We start from the raw sequence: 20,826 nt of genomic DNA, 5'->3' as shown, positions 1-20,826 counted from the left end.
TTTGGGATGCTCTGTGAGCTTAGTTGTTTTCTTGCAGATGTTTCATTACCCAAACTAGATAATATCGTCAGATACTGAAGGAGTGGGGTTTGCTTTCAGTTTATATTCTCTAGTGGCTTCCCCTGTTAGCGTGAGCGGGAGTTGTCTTGGAGGTTCTACTCCACCCAATGGCAATCGGTTGGGCTAACTTAATTCGCTTGTTTGGCAGTTTCTCGATTGGAGTATTGTTTACTTCTGAACTGATGCTCTGATCTTTATCTTGGAGTTAATCTATGCTCACCTCAACGTTGATTGCACCAGGACCCCCAATTTCAACCCTGAGCTACACATATTCTCCTTTCTCTTTGTAGCATGTTAAAATAAACACCATTTTATTGTCAGAATCAAAGATGTACACAAGTTGAGGCTTACTTTGCTATCAAAATGAGACTGCAAGTGATGAGGAAGGACAAAGGCCAACCCCCTGCATCCTCTGGTTAAATAACAGCATTCTCACTTTCTGCGGTACAGTATTAGTGACCAAGAGAAAGGATCATCTGTTCGTTTTTTTTACCCTGGGTTGGTGGTTGGTACTATTCATCTCTTGTCAGGAACAACGCTATCCTGCTGGGAGGGAAGCAAACTATGACCTAATAAGTTTTCCAGCTTGAGATTCTATGATGCCTTTGTGCGGAGGGATGGCTCCCTTGGCTTCATTGATCGGTGAGATAATAATTTCTTTTTAAAAAAGACAACGCTGTTTTTCTTGCTTCGTTTTGTAATAATGCAACTCGAAACGCAGCCACCAGAAGAAAAACATTGGGTTTTTCTGCACCCATCCTACATTTCCAGATTCGGTTTGTTTTTGGCATGGTGAGCAGCTTTTTTTAAAAAAATCCTCTCCTCCAACAGAACAAACCTAGCAAGGCTGTTGTGGTGGTTACTTTATGAAATTTAGCCAACTCTGGGTGGCTTACATGATAAAAGGCAGGAAGGGAGAGAGGGAGGGAGGGAGGGAGGAAGGAAGGAAGGAAGGAAGGAAGGAAGGAAGGAAGGAAGGAAGGAAGGAAGGAAGGAAGGAAGGAAGGAAGGAAGGAAGGACATCAAAAGAACAAACAGAATGCCCCCAAAACACCTAACAAAAACCCCGATGGGCTCAATGGCCATCCTAATCTCCAAGCCTGGAGGCAAAGGTATTAATGACTGCTGGAACACCATCAAGGTGGGAGTAGTATAGATTTCCAGGAAGATGCTACTCCAGGGGGCAGGTATTGCAAAGAGAAGGCTCACTCCCAAAGTCACAGTAGATAACACTGTTGAATTAAAGGGATCTGGGTTACCTTGACCTTCTCCCATAGCTCTGTAAATGATCTCCCTAGATCTCCTGATCAAGTTGCCTCAAGCTTGATCAATTCTGCTCCTCTTCCTTTTAATTAGGCAGCTTTGAATTTCAACACAGTCACATTCAACTAGCTTTAGTTTGGCCAAATCTATTATTCTCCACAATAATTACTGTGATTTAAGTTAAAATGGATCACTTTGAGCAATGTATTGTTCAGCGAGAGCAAGACTGCTCCCCCTGCAGGCTTTTGTAAAGCAGAAATAGAAACGTAGAAACTATAAAATTAGGAAAGGGTGAAAATATTTTTTTTAAGTTTTAAAAAAGGAAAGATTCAAACATATTTTAATTTCTACAGGCAAACGGGACACATTTTCCATTATAGCAATTGTACATAACACTGCACCTTTATTTTATATGGTGATGGAAGGGTAAATGGAAATTTCCATATCTATGGCAGAATTTAGGTCTCTCTGTGTGGAAATTTGTTAAGGAACAAATAGGGACTTTCACGTAGAAGGTATTGTTTGAATTACTCAGAGTGCTGAGCGCTAAAAAAACCAAGTTATTTGAGATGGAATGTAAAAATCTACAGCCCTGTATTTGTACATCTGGATTTCAGATTCATGTAAATCAAAATGCAGATGGTTGGCTTTTTAGTCTTATACCTTGAAACACTGGAAAGAATGGAAACGTTCTTCAGAAGTGCAAGTTTTCAACTGAACTCCTGGTTAGATGAACATGAACTCATAAACGTGAGTTTTAGGTCTCACTAAAAGAAAGAAAAAACACAAGCGGACAATGTTTTATTTATACTCTTGTCATGACCAACTGACTTCTTTAGTGCCCGCAGAGGATATGGAACATCCTAATATGTCCAGTTTTTTCCCATTCAAAAATATTCCTACACCTTCCTTAGAAGAAAAGATTTTACACCGTCAATCCTTCCATCTCACTTCAAGTTCTTCCTCAATTAGCCACCATTTGAAGTTGCAACAGTACTGAAAAAAATTACCAGTCCTCACAATTACAACCATCACAGCATCGCCTGGTCATATGTTCAAAATTTGACTGTTTGACAACCAGCTTTTATGACAATTTTTATGACAATCGCAACTTCCTGGGGTCACCTGATCACCATCTGCACAAGCAAAGTAAATTGGGGAAGCTTCACTTAATGACTACGTTTCACTTAACACATGCAGTGACTCACTTAACATCTGTGACAAAAGCGTGAAATAAAACTTTGTACAATTCACTTAACTGCACTGTTTAGGCAACTGAAATTCTGGTCCAATTGTGGTTGCAAGTCAAAAATATGTACATTTTTCCGGTTTGCCCCTAAAGAAACATGTAGGCTTCCTTGAAGCAAACCAATATAAGGCAAAGGTAAGAAACTTGTAGTCTTGCAAACATCAAACTACGACTCCCAGCGATTCCATCATAACAATTACGAGGGTTTGTTGTGAATGGAATTATGTTACTAGTTGGTGGAACTTACATACTCCCAATATTTTCTTTTGCAAACTTTCTTAAAACTGTTTCTACACGTGGTACAAATATATGCCCTGCGTCATGTACAACTCACCCAAATCTCCACTTTCTTACTAGGAAACTTTTTTCATCATATCACTACTATTAACTTCCAATATTATACAATAATTCTTAGAATTAATATATGTTCTTTTTAATATACAAATTTTCTAATAGTATCTGGCAATGATATTACCAGATATTCTTAGTATGACTATTTCATGCTAATGCCAAACATTTTCCATATGGGAATGCACTTAATTACTATTTTTTAATCATCTAGCAATATCTTAAATTTTCTCTTAAAATTGTTACTTGAAATTTTAGGCTTCATTACACTATTAGCATTTTCAACATGGGAGTCTAGGCCTCTTTTCTAACTTTAGGAGAGCATTTTATTTTCCTTCTTCTCGGCCAAGACCTTTTCTTTTGGTATGAGAGAACTTTAGAAACCAAAGAAGAGAGAGCACACTCTGAAAGTCCTTATATACACTTGTGAGTCTAAAAGATACAAACCCTTACGGGAAAGACTAATGTAACCCATAAATTCTCCACTTGAGGAATGTTAACTAGAATCGGGGCTTTCTATTGTTCAAATCTCACATGCAATCAATCTGCTTTATTGTTCACTTTCTGATGTATCACCCCATACCAAGTGTACGCAGCATTTATTTCCATACCTTCCAAAAATACTCAACCCCTCCCTTATTAAATGTTTTTTTTTCTTTGCCTGAATTACTTGCGATTCATATTTTCAGGCAGGTGAAAAATCCATTTTTGCAAAGGTTTTCTCTCTCAAATTCAGGGAATGGGTCTTCAACTCTACACAAACTCGGTGCATGAGATTATAGGCAACAGTATGGTTTTGGAGTAATAATGCTTCACTTTATCAAGTAATAGCTAACATCATTGATATATATTGATAAGAATGCACCTATTAATGTATTATTTTCTAACCATATTGTTTCCATTATCTAGTAATGATAGAGCACTTTTCCCAGTAAGACTATCTATTAACAATGCCTAATCCCATCCAGTAACTCCCCAAATTACTAAGATCTGCACTCAAGATTCTGTAATAACTTTATATCATATAGTATAAACCTTAAGACTTTTTTCCACCGAACAAAGGAACTTAAGACTGATTTTACAACTATTGTGTGTACATATATACATATATATAGCCAAGGAAATGTGTGTGTGTGTGTATGTTTCTTCTTGGACATGCTATATGTATATACATATACATCGCCAAGGATATATATGTGTGTGTGGGTACATATATGTATGTTTACATGTGTCATGTATGTGTATGTACATATGGATGCCTGTGTATATGTATGTATAACTATATAGTTTTGTATGTATAACTATTAACTATATAGTATGTATGTAAAACTATATAGTTTTACGTGTCATGTACATATGGATGCCTGTATGTATGTATATTTATTTATTTATTTGATTTGTCAATTGTTTACAAGATAATAAGTATAAGTGTATACATAGTTATGAATACATGAAATGGGTAAATATAAGAAAAATAAAAGAAAAATAAAAGAAACGATAGGACAGGGACGGTAGGTACGTTGGTGCGCTTATGCATGCCCCCTAGAGACCTCTTAAGAAAGGGGTGAGGTCAATAGTAGACAGTCTAAGGTTAAAGTTTTTGAGGTTTGGGGAAGAAACTACAGAGTCGGGTAGAGTATTCCAGACATTGACCACTCTGTTGCTGAAGTGGTATTTCCTGCAATCAAGTTTGGTGCGGTTAACCTTGAGTTTGTATCTATTGTGTGCTCTTGTGTTGTTATAGTTGAAGCTGAAGTATTCACTGACAGGTAGGACATTGCAATGTATGATTTTATATACCATACTTAAATCAGACCGAAGACGGCGTAATTCAAGGTTTTCTAATTCTAGAATTTCAAGTCTGGTGGCATAAGGTATTCTACAACGAGTAGAGGAGTGGAGAACTCTTCTTGTGAAATATTTCTGGACTTTCTCAATTGTGTTAATATCAGATACGTAATGTGGGTTCCAGACTGATGAGCTGTATTCGAGTATTGGTCTAGCAAATGTTTTGTATGCTCTAGTTAGTAGTGTGATATTACCAGAGAAAAAGCTACGTAGGATTAGATTAACAACTCTTAATGCCTTTTTGGCTATGTAGTTGCAGTGGGCTCTAGCACTTAGATCATTAGAGGTGAGTATTCCAAGGTCCTTTACAGAGCTTGGATCATCAACAAGATCTTGACTATTCAGCTTGTGTTTTATTTTCGGATTTTTTTTTGCCAATATGTAAGACAGAACATTTATTTGTTGAGATTTGAAGTTGCCATTTGTTTGACCATTCTGATACATAGTCAAGATCTTTTTGAAGGGTAGCAGTATTGTCTGTTGAATAGCTTTACATCGTCAGCGAAGAGAATGCAGTTGCTCTTAATATGATCACAGAGGTCATTTATGTAGAGTATGAAGAGAGTTGGTCCTAGAACATTGCCTTGGGGGACACCACTATTGACAGGTACAGAATTTGATAGGACACTCCCAATTTTGACCATTTGTTGTCTGTTTGAAGGAATGCTTCTATCCAGTTATGCAGTTGTCCAGAGATACCATAGGATTTTATTTTTAGTAGTTTGTCGTGTACCACTGAATCAAAGGCTTTACAGAAGTCTATGTAGATTGCATCTATTGCTTTGCCCTGATCAAGTTGTGTCATCCATATGTTTTTACAGTTTAAGAGTTGCAGATTATAGGATAGTTTTTTTCTGAAACCAAATTGTTCATTGGAGAGCAGGTTGTTGGTCTCTAAGTGGAGGATAATGGATTGGTTTATAATTGATTTACAGGTGATGCAGCATAAGGAGATTGGTCTGTAATTTTCAACTGGGCTGGGGTCTCCCTTTTTGAAGATGGGGATGACTGTGGCTTGTGACCATAGGTTAGGCAAGGAGCTGGTCCTGAAAGATTTTTCAAAGATTATGCTTAGAGGTTTGGCTATGGCAGTGGATAGCCTTTTTAAGAAGTAGGCACATATTCCATCTGGTCCAATAGATAGAGATGGTTTTAGATTGCGAAGTGCTTTTTCAACATTGTCTTCTGTAAAATTGATATGTATTAGATCATTGTAGTTATCTGTGGTTTGGCTAGGAAATACTGGACATGATCCATTGCTGTTTACAAATACTGAGCCGAAGAATGTGTTAAAGATGTTGGCTTTAATGGTGTCGTTGTTGCAGTCTTTACCATTAGGTCCTATCAGGGGTGGGATGGACCTTGAGTCTTTTAGTTTGTTGTTTACAAAATTGTAAAAAGCGCGGGTGGAATTGGTGCATAGAAGTTTTTCCTCTTGTTTATGTGTAACTTTTACGTGTGATGTATGTATATGTACATATGGATGGCTGTGTGTATGTATGTATATGTATAACTTTTACGTATGTGTCATGTATGAGTATATATTTTCTTTTGCGAGCGGGCATTTCATTTTCTAATGCTTGTGTGTTCACAGAAAAAAAAAGTGACAGTAAAGCTTATTTACATTCGCCTTCATTTCATAATAAAGCTTATCTTATCTCAATAAGCTCTAAAGGACGCGCCCTTCCAAGTGGGGGCCATCCCTGGCTAGGCCCTCCTGGGCTTGAGGGGCGAGAAGCCGCCGCTACCGCCCGCAGGGGCGCCCGCAAACCTTCCCCAGGGCGCCCTTCCCTCCCAGCCTTGGGAGAAGGACGAGCGACGCGTGGCTCCAACTTCCGGCAACTGCCGGAAGTCGCCGTGGACATAAGGCCCGCCAGGAGTTCCAAGCGTTGTCGCTCTAGGTTTCGGCACTCTATGACGGAACCACTTCCTTCCTTCCTTCCTTCCTTCGGAAGCCAGAAGTCTCCGTACTTGCTCCGGTTCGCTCGTTGTTCGTCAGATCCTACGCAGAGTTGCTGGAGCGTGGCTCCGGTCTCTGCGCTGAGACTGTTTCCATCCACCTGCGCGTTCAAAACGAGCCGGAACTGTCAGAGCGGGCACCCTGCGGGCACACCGGAAAACGTTGGGGGACGGACCGGAAGGGAGAACGGGCTGGGGAGACCCGCTTGACCTGGGAGACGCTCGGCTTTTGACGACGCTGGCATGTCCGCCTTCATGGTAAGAGAAGCCCGGGCGCCGGACTACGATCCCCATCTTCTCCGGGGCGGGGAGGGGAGAGCGGAGGATGGGGCTTCTGGTCCGAAGCAGCGTGGGGGAGCGCGAAGGCCGGGAGGAGCGAAATTGGGTTTTCATTGATGGAATATTTTATGTCAGAGGTCTTGAAACTTGACCGCTTGAAGACTTGTGGACTTCAACTCCCAGAATTCTCCAGCCAGCTATGCTGGCTGGAGAATTCTGGGAGTTGAAGTCCACAAGTCTTCAAGCGGCCAGGTTTGGGGACCCCTGTTTTATGTGTATCCCAAAGGTGCTTTTTTCCCAAGAGGCAACTGGACTTTCTGGTTTTTCTTTTAAAGCGTTTCTCTTCTCCCCCAGGAAGCTTCTTCAGCTCTCTCTCTCTCTCTGTGTTAATTTCTTGGGCCAGTCTCCATATATTTTCAGTATAGATTTTTTCTTATTATTAGCTTTTTTTAAAAAAAGTAAAAAATAGAATTGTTTTCTTACAAAAAAAATAAAGATATATTTAAAACAGAAAAAAAAAATCCCTGTTTTATGAAGTAATGCATTTTTTTTCCAGCGAAAAAATTACATTTAAGAAGGTTCAACAAGTCAAGGAAAGGTTTAGAGTAAGGGTCTTCCCACTTGGCAAGTTAAGACTTGTAGACTTCCATTCCCAGAATTCCTGAGCTAACATGACTGGAGGAGGAATTCTGGGAGTTGAAGTCCACAAGTCTTAAGGCTAGCAAGATTGAAGACCCCTGGTTTAGAGGTACATGAAAATGATTTTTTTATGTGACCTGACTTTTGACACACCCTACACCCACACCCACAAACAGAGTTTTATTGTATTGGAGCCTGCTTACAGTCTAGGACTGTGGTGGCAAGTATAGCTTAATAAGTAAATGTTCCTTGCTAAAAGTAACTTCACATTAGTTAAATATTTCTATGCAATTCAATTTGGACACTACAGCTTTCCCGTTTATGTGGTTTTTTGGTGTGAATTAAATGAGGATTGGATATATTGTAGGCTGGAATCTTTTTGTAGATGGACAGCCTCAATAATCCCACTAATAAGTGAGCAGGGACCCAAATAAGCGAGATGAAAGTTCCACTTCCTTCTCAGTTGCAGAGTTGACTCTGGGTAGCTTTTCACACACACGCAAGTAGAGATGCAAGCAGAGGTTTCCCAAAGGTTTACACGACACCTGAAGCCAAATGGGTTTGACAAGTTATAGGAATCCAAGAGTATTATAAATGCCTGCTTGGGGGTTGTTGTATTGAGCCACAAAATAATGGTGAGTTCAGAAAATGATGGAATTATATAATACAATAATGTTGGAGTTTGTGTGAAAGGAACCGGGTTTCTCTGCTCCTTTACTATGGTTCTGGAGCTAAAAATGAAGGGGGAGACACTGTTGAAATTGTAAATATTTAAATTGTGGTTTTTCTTTTCATCAGTTGGGAATGTAGTAAAGAAGCAAAACATGGCTAAAGAAGGGAGGAAAGTGGATTGTAGTATTTAAAAAGGATACAAAAAAGTAATGTGAGGAATGTAGTTGGTTACTTCTCATCCATGTTAAACTTTCAGTTTTTGTTAAGGGTTTCAGCAGGTGGCAGCACCTGGCTAACCTTCAGGAGATTCAAAAGTTTAAGAAGACTGCCTCACAAGTGGCTAGAAGGGACACTGCCAGGGAATCCCTTGGCTTTGACCCATCAATGTCTAAAATAAACTATGGTGACCTCAAACCCTTATTGGTAGGAGTTATAATTCTCTCCCAACAAGCACCCACTTTGGAGCACACGATAGAAATTTAGAAACATCCCAGGAGATGATTGCTATATTATTTTCAGAAATATAGGCATGCAGTCTACTTGCATTAAAAACAGTGTTGCCTTGATTGTTCAGCAATTGTTTAAGGTGACCTCGTATAAAAACCATAATGGGGGAAAACCCACTAAGAATTACCCAGAAAACTGATTGTGTTGCAACCATTTAATTTTGTGTTGTTTTTATTGTTTGATTTTTTAAAAATTGATTATATGCCATCAAATTGGTGTACATTTTCAGCACCCGCATAAATAGATTTTCTCCATGATGATGTGTGTCCCTGATCAGGTCTTCCAAAGACGGGTTTGGAACTGCAAACGCTACTTCGCAACTGTACCTGAGCCACCAGCTCCAGGCAACTACATAATACGCCCAGAATTGGATAATTTGTTATTTTACTGATAACGTACTTTTTTACTGGTTTTAATATGCCAGTATATTTAAATCTTTGTTTTTTTACAGGGTTGTAAAAAGGGAGCTTTTTTCTCTCTTAGTAGCAGAAAACGAGGTCATATTGTGTACCAAATCTAGTGTGCTGGATCATTTGGAATCCATTTTAGGATCTAGAATAATTTCCAGGAAAGTTGGAACGGCCTTTTTTTTTTGGCATCAGAGCAGCCTGTTTTGGCTACAAGTTACTAAATGATGGGGTTTCTGTACTCATGAGAGTCAAATTGTGACATAAAAGCTCCATGTCTTCTGACTGTTAAATGTGTGTCTAGTAGCACTTGGCAGAATAGAATGGCTAAATCTGACTAGCATATTATTGATGTCCCTTGAGGATAATTTCATTTAACTATGTGGGTTTATTTTAGGACTTCAAAACCCGTGTAGATCAAGCATGTGCAGCAACAGAAGAATTTGCAAATATTTATTATGAAACCATGGATAAAAGAAGACAGGTACGTAGATTTCTATTTTGCTATTTTGTTAGTTAAGAATGTATGGTTTTATATATTTTATATTTCTTTTATTACTTTTGGAAATACTTCACTGTTAATATTCAGCTAGGAGTCAACCAGTTTGATGCAGTGGTTAAGGCATTAGGCTAGAAACTGGGAGACCGTGAATTGTAGTACCACCTTGGGCACTAAGTCAGCTGGGTGACTTGGACCAGTCACTTTCTCTCAACCCTAAGAAGGAAACAATGGCAAAATCTTGCCCAGAAAAATGCAGGAACTTATCTCTTAAGAATCGGCTGATATGTCCTAGTTTCCCTTTTCACTGGAGATGTTCTGAAATTGAAACAACCTGTTCTAATTTAGAAACATTTTGCACACTTCCTATATTTAGTTTCATACTTCTTATCTGTCCGTTTATTGGGAGCAGATGTTTAACCGAGAACCCAGAGAACCTCTTTAAGAATTCTTTGAATGTAAAAAAAAAAAAGGCAATAGGTTGAGTGTAAAGCAAAAGTAGGTTTTTTCAGTAAGTTTGCAAGTGGGAAGGGCAAATCCTGCCGGTATTTCATGTGATGTTTTCTAATGTTCTGCAGGTAATAACCAGACTGTACACTGAGGATGCAACTCTGGTTTGGAATGGGAATGCTGTATCTGGCCAAGAAGCTCTTGCTAAATTCTTTGAGATGTTACCATCTAGTGACTTCCAAGTGAACAGCTACGATTGCCAGCCTGTTCATGGTGAGATAACTTAAGAAGACAGTGCCACTATCCACAACATTCTTAATATGCGGTGGCGTGGGTGATCTTTTCCATGGTGTGAAGGACAAACAGCCTTGCTCTGAAATGCGATTAAAATACTGCATTTGAATTTATACAGCTAGGAGCTATCTGAATGTCTCCACATCGTTTGTATGATTCTTATAATTCTTTTAGATTTTAGAAAGCGTAGTAGACTAACATCCTGCTTAGTCCTTTCGAATGCAACCTCCAATTCTGCCTTTAGCTCCGACTGAGGAATGAACTGTCTCATAGCACCCAGAGTCTCTTGGCAGGGTGAGACGAAGGGCATTTAAATAAGTCTTTGTCCACAGTGGAAATCCTCTTTTCCACAGTTTGCCTGGAGGTTGAGAGCATGTGGTTTGAATTATTGGTTCTCGGGAACACGTCACAAAATGCTTGCAGTTGCAGAACAGAAGTGCTGACTTGGATGTACTTGGATAGGGTTTGAAAGAAAGAGGCAGGGAATACCAGCAGCATCTCGGTGTGGGTGTGCATTTTTTAAAAAGGCAGGAGATTGGGAGGTACGTCCCTATGTACTCTGCTACGTAGATACCATTGATGAGACAACACCTCTTTGCTCAGATGAATAATATGATAAATTGTAGAGTTGTAATTGCAGGAATGTTCCAATCTCGGATGGCCAACCTCAGATAAAGAATGTTTCCAAGCAAATACAACTCAGGTAAACAAAGTCACTAATCTGAAGGAGGATTAGAGAGAGGAAGTAAACATGTTAGACTTTAACTAGAGATAATGAATTGTATGGATTACTGTGCTAAACAGTAACGAAAGTTAAGCAGTAACCAAAGTTAACCAATGATGGAAGATAATTAAAAATGTGTATAAATGCAAGGCTAGACTCCAATAAAGATCATCATGATTCAGTTGTTCATGATCAAACAACTCGACTGCCGCATCATCACAACAATAAATAAAACTGCTGAATTTTCTTCTAAGTAGGCAGGGTAAAGATAAAGGAGTCCCTGTGGATTTTACTCTGCTGGTCATTGCCAACTATAGGGGGCAGCGATCATCCGTGTTTCAAGGCCATGTGGGCCAACATTTCCCTTCTCATGTGGCCAGCATGACATCACGCAGCTTCCTTCCCACTGAAGGGATGCCTGTTTATCTACTCACACTTGCATGCATTTGAACTGCTAAATGGATTACTTTCTAAGTGCTGAGAAAGAATGAGGTTGAGATAGAATGACTTTAAAGAAGATCTTTCCTTAAGAAATGTCCGTGCTCGTATTTAAAAGTAGACTTCCGAGGAGCAATTGTGTTTTAGCACCTTTTTCTTCCCTTTCTCCAGAGCAAGCGACTCCGAATCAGACTACTGTTCTTGTCGTGACCTGCGGGACTGTCAAATTTGATGGGAACAAGCAACAGTACTTCAACCAGAACTTCTTGCTAACAGAACAGACCACAAATAATAACACCGTCTGGAAAGTCATGAGTGATTGTCTCCGTTTCCAAGAAAGCCCTCATTAGTGAGAGCAGCAAGAGTGGATGTTTTCTTCTGGATTTTTTTTTTTTAAATAGCCCTGGCTTTGGGGGTGAGCCTGTTGAGTGTGGATATTCACCTGTCTCTCCACACCTCTTTGCACATTTCACAGTAACAGCATATATTGTTTTTAATGAAAGAACTTCCTTGCTTTCAACGTTTCATTAAGCTGCATCACAACCAAGTTTAACTATGCTGTGATTGCCTCTTCAGGTGACAGTGGAATAATTTCTATAAGTGTTCTGTGCATTTTCCGACTTTAACAGATTTCAAAATTAGCACTCTATGGACCCTTCTCTTTTGAATATTTTGGGAGAAATGTTATTGGGCTCAAGTTTTGTTTACTTCAGTGAGAATTAAAATGATGGTGGGAGAGACAAAGATTGTATCTGTGATTCATGAGGTCTTTTGGAATGTGTGGGCCTTGCTGAAACAAGTACAAGAATTTTGCTACAGGCTAGGTGAAACATGAGCCTGTGGCCGATTTATTCCTGTGGAATTTCTCTACATGTTTATGCTGTTTTTATACGTTTGCATTTTTCACTTATTCCATAGCAGTAATTGCTTCAGATTTCAGTATTCAGAGAGAGAAAACGTTTAAAAAGTTTAATAAAAGGGGAAATCCATCTAAGGGAATTTTTCTGTTCTCTAAATTGTTCTTCATTTGTCATTTTTTACAGTGAAGAGTCAGAACATTTCTGTGTAGTTAGGGACAAATAAATTTAATGGGATTGAAAATGCCCCACTTTACTCTCTTTAATTTTGCATTTGTTCCCCAGTTTTTTCCCCAATCTGTATGAAAAGGGGCCTGGTGCCTGTTTTACTGCTTTCCCATGCCTTAGCATTGTTATGACCAAATCCAATCTTGGATTTGAATCTTGATCAGGGTTGTCCCCAAAATGGACATTTTTTCTCCTTGAAAATGTTTCTCTTCACATCCCAGAATCTTCTTCAGCTCTCTTTGAAAATGGGACAGTCTTGGTTAAGAGATTCCTATATAATGTTTTGAAATATCAAACATTTGTTCTCCCTCTTCTTCCGTGCCACAAATTTGAATAGTAAGAAGCATTACAGGAAGAAAATTAACACTGAAAGCTTCCCACTAAAATCTGTTAGGCACCTGCAGTTTTATCATCTAAGACTCTTCTTTCATGACGACATACAAGTTGCCCTTAACTTACAATCATTCATTGGGCAACTATCCAAAGTTACAACAGCACTGAAAAAAGCAACTTATGACCAGTCCTTGCATTTATGACCTCTGCAGCATACATTCTTATGGTCACGTGCTTGACATTCTTGGCAACTGGGATGTATTTGCAACCGTTACAGCATCCCAGGGTCATGTGATTGTCATCTGTGATCTTCCCAGCCAACTTCCAACAAAGACGATGCGGGAAAACGGATTCGTTTAACTGGTATTTGCTTAATAACTGTAGCAAAAAAAAAGAAAAAAGGTATGAGCGCGACTCACATCACCACCATTTTGCTTGGCAATGGACATTCTGGCCCCAGTTGTGGTTGTGAGTCAAGGGTGCAAAAATCACACCGAGAGATAAGGTCCAGGTTGTTTTGGTGATGGACAATATGCCTGTGGGTCTTATTCAGATGCACTGGTGATCCTCTGAAGAGGAGGTAGGTGCTGGCGTGTTTCCATGGCACTTGTGAATGGGCAATTATAAGGTGCCTTTTTCCCAAACTGCAGTTCTGAATTAATCTGACTAGTGCCATAGAAACAGTTTTCACCGAAGACTGTGTCTACACTGTTCGTAGCTGCAGTACAGTTAAAAAAGGACCTACCGCTATATGCCTTCCAATTCAACAGAATTTTGGAAATATATTATTAAAGAGGCTGGATACTCTGTCCAACCAGTGAGTAATTCATCAAAAACAAAAAAGGAACGGAATCAAATTTGGTGCGCGAGGAAAGCCAAACAGAAGGAAATGGGTAGGGGCCTATACAGGAAGTAAAAAAAAAATCCACAGGGGCCTCTCTTTAGAGTGAGGTATTTGTGCCGCAGCACGGAATATTGCTGGCTGCTTATTCTAAGCCCTGGCCCTGGTCCCATGACCCGGGGCAGTGCATCTCTGACTTCTTTCTGCTTCCCAGCATGCATGATCTTCAGAGAGGCAAAGGGAGCGCAGGAATGCAGGCATGCGCAAAGGCCACCGAAGACACACCTGCTCCGATTAATCCATGGCAAGGAAGGGCATCCAACCCCATACTATGGAGCGATAGTAAATAGAAACTGTCGCTGACATCAGCTGCGTTCCAAGCAGAGGCTTCAAGTTCTTGCTACTCTTAACAGGAAAAAAGATCTGAGGGCAATAAATGCCTAAATATCATTTCATCCTTACTCCAAAGCAGCGAAGCTTTATTGATAACAGACCGCATTGAAAGCTTTCTGAAGTCAGCCAACATGAGGTCTGGGAGATTTCAGCATAACTTGGATGTTGGTATAATTTCCAGCAATTATAAACCACTAAGGTATTTATTACCAGTGGATTCCACTCAGCCCATGGAGAGATCTTTGCAGGCACATTTTAAGCTTTTGTTTTTTTTTCCAGTACGTAACTATTACAAGCATATGTTCATATACCGTACTTATGTAGAAATCGGACTATATCCCCCTGAATGCCTTTTTTGAAGGTAGAAGAAGAAAGCATCCTTACTAAGATTAAAACAAACGGGTCAAAAGAAGGCAAAAGTTGTAATGTTAAAAAAAAAAGATTGTGAAAGCAAGCATGCTCTGAGCCATTGAGCTCAACTGTGAAGGGATCTCTTTCCACTCCAATGGAAATTCGTTCTATAATATTGAGATTAATACGGAGGCAAAACATTTAGTAGGGAGAGTAGCCTATCCAATGTTGCTGCGCCAGTTATGACGGAGAAAGTTCTCTGAGCTTCTTTTCTTACAGACATTTCATTACTCAAACTGCGTAACATCATTAGTGCTAGTGATGAGAGATCACTCTTGAGCAAGCACGTGGTCACCAAAAACGGCACAAGTATATTTAAGACTGCAAATCACAACTGCCAAGTTCTTTAGCTGTTTTTGCCTCCCTACACATCAAATCCTTCCCAAGAGCATGAAATGTCATATCGGCATACATTCATCATACCCTAGAAACCAGAATTGTTCATTTCCAGATGTTCATGTAAATGTTACTTTATTTATACTGGAAATCTCTCCAAAAACCATTTAAAAAATGGACATTGTTTTCATTAGCTCTACTTCCTAGTTAACAAAGTCTTAGTAACATTTATCACTTCGTTGTACACCAAAGACAACACCTTTGATAAATTAAACAGCAAGAGGGTTCTGTCTATTTGATTAAAATTGCTTCATTACAGAAATGGCCTCTCTGCCAAAATATTACTTGTAGAATTTGATGATCATCTGAAAATTTGTTTTTTTTTTAAATGCTGGCTGCAAAATAACCAAGAAGAAAATCAGCATTGCCATCACCAAAAAAGGGGAAGTGGACAAGGGGTCTAGGACAACTCACCATGGGACAATTTGCCATGACCAACTTGTCATGGAACAAGATTTACATTAATATTGAAGAAATGATGGAATAGAATCAATTAAAGGATGCAAAAGAAGGGACAAAAAGTGAACGACAAAAAGTACAATTATGTTTTATTTTAAAGAATTAATCTGAATTGTCCCACAGCGAGTTGTCCCCTGGTGAGTTGGCCATGGTGAATTGTCCCATTCTGGTAGCCCTTTCAGACTATGAATGATTGAGGACAGAATGTCAAAGTGAGAAATGAGAGCCCACTCACTGCATCCTTTTTCTTCTCTGTGGCGACCCAGGAGGCGCTGCAGCCGCCGGCTCTCGCTGCAGTTCGCCTCCGGCTCTTGCATGGCTCCAAGCGGCATCCGGGGCTTTCCCTCCATTCTGGGACCTGCCGGGCGTCGGGCCACAGACAAAAGGCGGCCCAGATGCGGCGCTTGCCCGGCTCGCAAGCGGCCGGGGCCGCGCCCCCTAAGGCAGACATAGTATGCGGGGGGAGGGAATAGGGAAAGTCTAATTGCAACTCAATTGGGGTCAAACTCTCAAATGAATTTGGCTCTCTCTGATTATCTGAAACTGACATGTTGGAATGTGTGAGACTAATAAATCCATCCAAACAATTCTGCGAAAATGAATTGGAAATACACCAGGGCACTGTTTCTCAATCTCGTGCTGGCTAGAGAATTCTGGGAGTTGTTAAAAGTCCACACATTGTTGAGGTTGAAAAACACTGCTCTGGGCATTAAAAGTTTCAACCCTTGTTTAAAATGCACACATGCCACACCAATCATCTCATAATATGGATACAAAATGAAGCTCCTAAATAGCCGATTCCAAAAGAGAAGATCCAGGGATGAGAAGATCCCCTTCCTCAATGGCCTGTGACTTTACCTGAGACCTGGCAGTGAAGCAATTGGCATAGGGCAAAGGGGCTTTTTAACTATACCTCCCATCACTTTAAATCGTGCAGAGAAAAGGACTGGAACCAGCAATTTCTTTAGGTCAATTCTCTATACTTCCCCAAGTACGGCAATGACACAAAATCCTAAAAGTTTGGCTTTGGATCAGCCCTATTTTTTCAAACAGATCCATCTTCTCATATCTGTGTTTGTCCTAATTTTTTTCCTCTGAAAACCTTTTTTTTTAACAACGAGAAGCCAACTGAATCCAGCAGCGGAATCTTGGATGGGGCTTGAGGCAGCTCTTAAGCCACATTTAACAGTCCTGCTTTATTTAGTCGTATCCTGAGGTCTCGAGAAAGTCCTTTTCTGATTATTCGGGAACATTTGGATGCTTGAGTTTTCTGAAGTCCAGCATCACAGCATAACGCTCAACCCTGGAGCTGGTCCACTCTCGCCTTAAGTAGATGCTGACCTGCATTCTGCCACAGAGACGCTGCCTGTTGATTTGTGATTGCGAACGCAGGAAAAAAAATAATGGCACCCTTTGGAAATGTGATGCCCTGGCTCACTCGCAAGGTGACATCAAGCCTCTGAATTTTCACCCAGTCTCTGGATGGGGGGCTCTTTCCACGGACAAAATCCAGCCCTGGCAGCTTCCAGGAGGGATGAAGAAGAGCCAGCTACTGCATCAGTCACCAATTTCCACGCTTGTGTTTTCTCCTTAGCAAAATAAAAAAAAAAATCCATTGTAGAGTAATACATTTGGCAGCCAAGCCGCCTTACAAATTCGGACCAGACGGGTGACCAGGGAGCTGGCTGGAGAACTCACCTGTTTTGCAGAGCCTGAGCCAGAGGAAGCAACCAGGATGGGTTGGAAGCAGTCCAAATCTGTGGGGGTTTCCTCTTCTTTCCAAGGCACCCAGGATTTTGGGGGGCAGTTGGAGGAAGAGTCAACCAGACTTGTTTGCCTTCTTCACCCACAGGCTCTCTAACGCTGCTTCTCCGCTTCAGGCGGGTCGCAATTCCTGGGGGGAGGCTTGAAAACCAGTGGGCAGCCTTCCCCACGCCGAGGAGGAGTCCTGCGGAGCCCTGAAGCCCCCCCAACCAGGAGTGGAGGTCTTACCCACGGAGTCCCAAGGAAGGCTCGCTTCGTCCCCCCCTCCCCCCTCCCACTGGCCGGGGTTGGGAAGGGCTCAGGGCCGCTGCCTCCCCCTCTCACAGAGGTTCGCTTTCTCCGCTGCTGCTGCGCTCGGCCGGGCTGGCGGGGACCCCTTTTCCCGCCGGGCCGCCCCCGCCCGCCGCCCAGTCGCGCTCGATGTAGAGGTGGTAGGGGTCGTGCTTGGACTCCAGCTTGCGCGAGCGCGTGTAAGCCAGGATCAGCCCGCCGGCCAGACAACCGTAGAAGATCATGATCAGCAGGATGTACAGGTAGGCGTCGTTCTCGCCCGGCGGCCTCGCGGCGGGGCTGGAAGAAGCGCCGGGGTCGGGATCCCCGCCGCCCCCGCGCAGCTCCTGCCACAGGCGACCCAGGAGGCGCTGCAGCCGCCGGCTCTCGCTGCAGTTCGCCTCCGGCTCTTGCATGGCTCCAAGCGGCGTCCGGGGCTTTTCCTCCGTTCTGGGACCTGCCGGGCGTCGGGCCCACAGACAAAAGGCGGCCCAGATGCTCCGCTTGCCGGGCTCGCAAGGGACCGGGGCCGCGCCCCCTCGCGAAGCTCCCCGGGTTTGGAGGGGAGGGGCGGGGGGGGGGCGAGACGGAGTTTCTCCGCCTCCCCGAGGCGCCTTTGTTCCTTAACGGGCAATCCTGAAACCTGAGCTGGTTTGGGAGGGATTCTGCCGGGGAGCCCCCACCCCACCCCCGCCCCCTCCAGAATTGGAAGTTGTGGTTCCTCCTGGTTTGGGAGCAGCTGCGGGGCTCCTCCGGAGCGCGGGGGGGTTGGGGGGGCTTCCACGTGTGGCCTGGCCTCTTTGTGGAGTCTTTTCGGGAAAGGGACAGGCAGCATTTGGATAAATGAATGGATCAATGGGAAGAGGAGGAGAGGGAGGGTACGCACGCGGGTGCGCTTCTGCACGCCCCCTTAAGAGACCTCTTGGGAATGGAGGGAGGTCCCTGGTAAGACAGTTTAAGGCAGGGGTCTTCCAACTTGACCGCTTTAAGACTTGTGGACTTCAACTCCCAGAATTCCTCCTCCAGTCCTGTTAGCTCAGGAATCCTGGGAGCTGAAGTCCACCAGTCTTAAACTTGCCAAGTTTGAAGACCCCTGATCGATCGATCGATCTATCTATCTATCTATCTATCTATCTATCTATCTATCTATCTATCTATCTCTTTCTATCTATTCTACCTCTCTTTATCTATTCTATCTTTCTCTTTTGACAGTTGATTCACCTTATCAACTATAAAAAAACCTCCACTTCCTAGCAGTTACAGATCTTGTGTTCTACAGTTCTGAATTGTGAAAACAAAATATTGTTTTCACAATTGTCCTTTTTGGGGGAAGCCCAGAGTAAGTATATATTTAATTGCAGGCATCTCTGGATCTGCCTTTTATCATTCCGTCCATAAATTCAGGTAGTTTTATATAATTCTCAAATGCTGAACATCTCTTTCAAGGATGACTGTTCTGAGTTAATTCATTTGGCATGATCTTCCTGTGACTGCAACAGGCTGAATCTCTTCTAACAGCTGAAGAAAAAAAATTCTTCTGATAATTTGATTGCTCCAGTCTTTTTAGATTTATTATGAATTTTAACTTAGTGGGTTATAGGTTTTATGCAGCCCAAATTTGCATAGTGTGTTCACTTCGGCATTTGTTTTAAAATAGTAACTTCAGAGCAAATGCTACTGAATGTAGTAGAGATTTATCCCTATTTTGTTGATAGCCATCAAACTTACGCTGGGGCACTTTCACGTACTGCATTTCTAGTCATGGCTAGTTGCGGATCTACAGACCAGCTCTGGCCCAGGTATATTGAGATGTAGGTCTGACATAACTAGACAGCAATAAAAATTGGAAGTGGCTGCCTGGAGTTGAGAAACAATGCAGGAAGAGCCACCAAACATTTGGAAGTCTTTACTCTTCAACAAAAAGTAGTGGCTTCGATTTTACTGATGTAAATGGGTAATATCCCCATATTTTCCTTTGGGAAACCTGTTTTTTTTTCTGGGTATGTTTGTGGTAAAAGAGATGTGGAATTTTTAGAGCACATGATCAAAGAAAAACAGGTCAGTTTGATCTGCTCTTCATCAACCAATTCAAAGTTGTTCCGTTCAAAACAAGTAACCCAGAATGACCAAAAAAGGCTCAGGCTGCAAACATGCTAGAATCTGTTTCTTGTAAGGAATGACATATTTCTTGAGCTAAATCTAGATACACAATTGTGGGTTTTTATTTTGTCCAGCTTCCAAAACAGTAACAGCCTAAAGCAGCTCCACACTGGATGATGGAGATGGATTTGATGCCACAATCTCAGAAAAGCTCATCAGGCTTCTAGGCATTTTTCAACTCTGGATGACTTAGATGCAGATAGGATTGCGTTATTAGCTATACATTTTAGGGAGGAGACTGACATTCAGCCACGTTGTTTCAGTAAAGGTAAGAGATGTGAGCCAAGGACATGTTGACAAAAGTTGAAAGCAAGCAGGAAATCTTACTTTATGGATGCCTCAGGCAAAGTTCTTTGGGAGGAGTGAGGTAAATGCACTCATTTCCATCTTTATTTTTATTCCAAAATTGTACTGCTGAAAACTCAAGAATGTTGCCCTTTTCCACAGAACAATTACACAGAGCTTTAAAAGCCCTTGGGGTTGTTTCTCTTATTTGTGACTTACAAGGTAGGATCTGTCTGTTAGATGTCTCCAGAAAGCAATTTTCAGGCTGCTTTAAGATGATCCCAGATCCATTCTACCTTTTTAGTCAGGCTGCAAAGAATACCAGGTCTGATTCTGGCCCAACTGTATGTTTTAAAACTTTGTACTTGATGAAAATAGCACTTATATCCCGCTTCATAGTGCTTTACAGCCCTAATTGGTTTACAGAGTTAGCATTTTGACCCCAAACATCTGACTCCTCATTTTACTAACCTTGGAAGAATGGAAGGCCAAGTCAACCTTGAGCCAGTCAGGATCAAACTGCTGGCAGTGGGCAGTTAGCCTGCAATACTGCATTCTAACCACTACACTACCATGGCTCTTATAAAACTGGTGTTTGGGATAAAGGTGGCGTAAAAAAAAAGGTATGGCCAATGAAGACACTTCTGTCGGGCTTAGTGAATCTGTGCAAATAAGTTTATTGCTGTGCCCCTTATCTTATAATTACAAACTTGTACATACTATACTTAGAGCCTTATTCCTGCTTGCCTGAGAAACTGGTTTATGAGAGGAGATTCACAGCCCATTTCCTCAA

The 20,826-nt window shown here is 41.5% G+C and overlaps 2 protein-coding genes across 2 annotated transcripts; one reads left to right on the top strand and one right to left on the bottom strand.

The window, feature by feature from the left end:
• The first annotated feature begins 6,612 nt into the window (after positions 1-6,612).
• Positions 6,613-12,652, top strand: NXT2 (nuclear transport factor 2 like export factor 2). Its single transcript, XM_026703080.2, has 4 exons — positions 6,613-6,985; positions 9,629-9,715; positions 10,309-10,453; positions 11,808-12,652. The coding sequence occupies exons 1-4, from the start codon at positions 6,971-6,973 to the stop codon at positions 11,984-11,986; spliced, it is 426 nt and encodes a 141-aa protein (XP_026558865.1). The 5' UTR covers positions 6,613-6,970; the 3' UTR covers positions 11,987-12,652.
• A 3,326-nt stretch (positions 12,653-15,978) lies between these two features.
• On the bottom strand, positions 15,979-18,518 carry KCNE5 (potassium voltage-gated channel subfamily E regulatory subunit 5). Its single transcript, XM_087940915.1, has 2 exons — positions 17,253-18,518; positions 15,979-17,143 (listed from the first exon to the last, which is right to left on the bottom strand). Exon 1 carries the CDS (start codon positions 18,002-18,004, stop codon positions 17,639-17,641), a length of 366 nt encoding a protein of 121 aa, XP_087797041.1. The 5' UTR covers positions 18,005-18,518; the 3' UTR covers positions 15,979-17,143; positions 17,253-17,638.
• Between the last annotated feature and the right edge of the window lie 2,308 nt (positions 18,519-20,826).

Source organism: Pseudonaja textilis, chromosome 12, assembly GCF_049901715.1.
Source record: "Pseudonaja textilis isolate UNSWEBS1 chromosome 12, rPseTex1.2, whole genome shotgun sequence".
NCBI classification, from domain to species: Eukaryota; Metazoa; Chordata; class Lepidosauria; order Squamata; family Elapidae; genus Pseudonaja; species Pseudonaja textilis.
The sequence above is the reverse complement of the archived record's forward strand: the minus strand, read 5'-3'. Positions and strand labels throughout refer to the sequence as shown.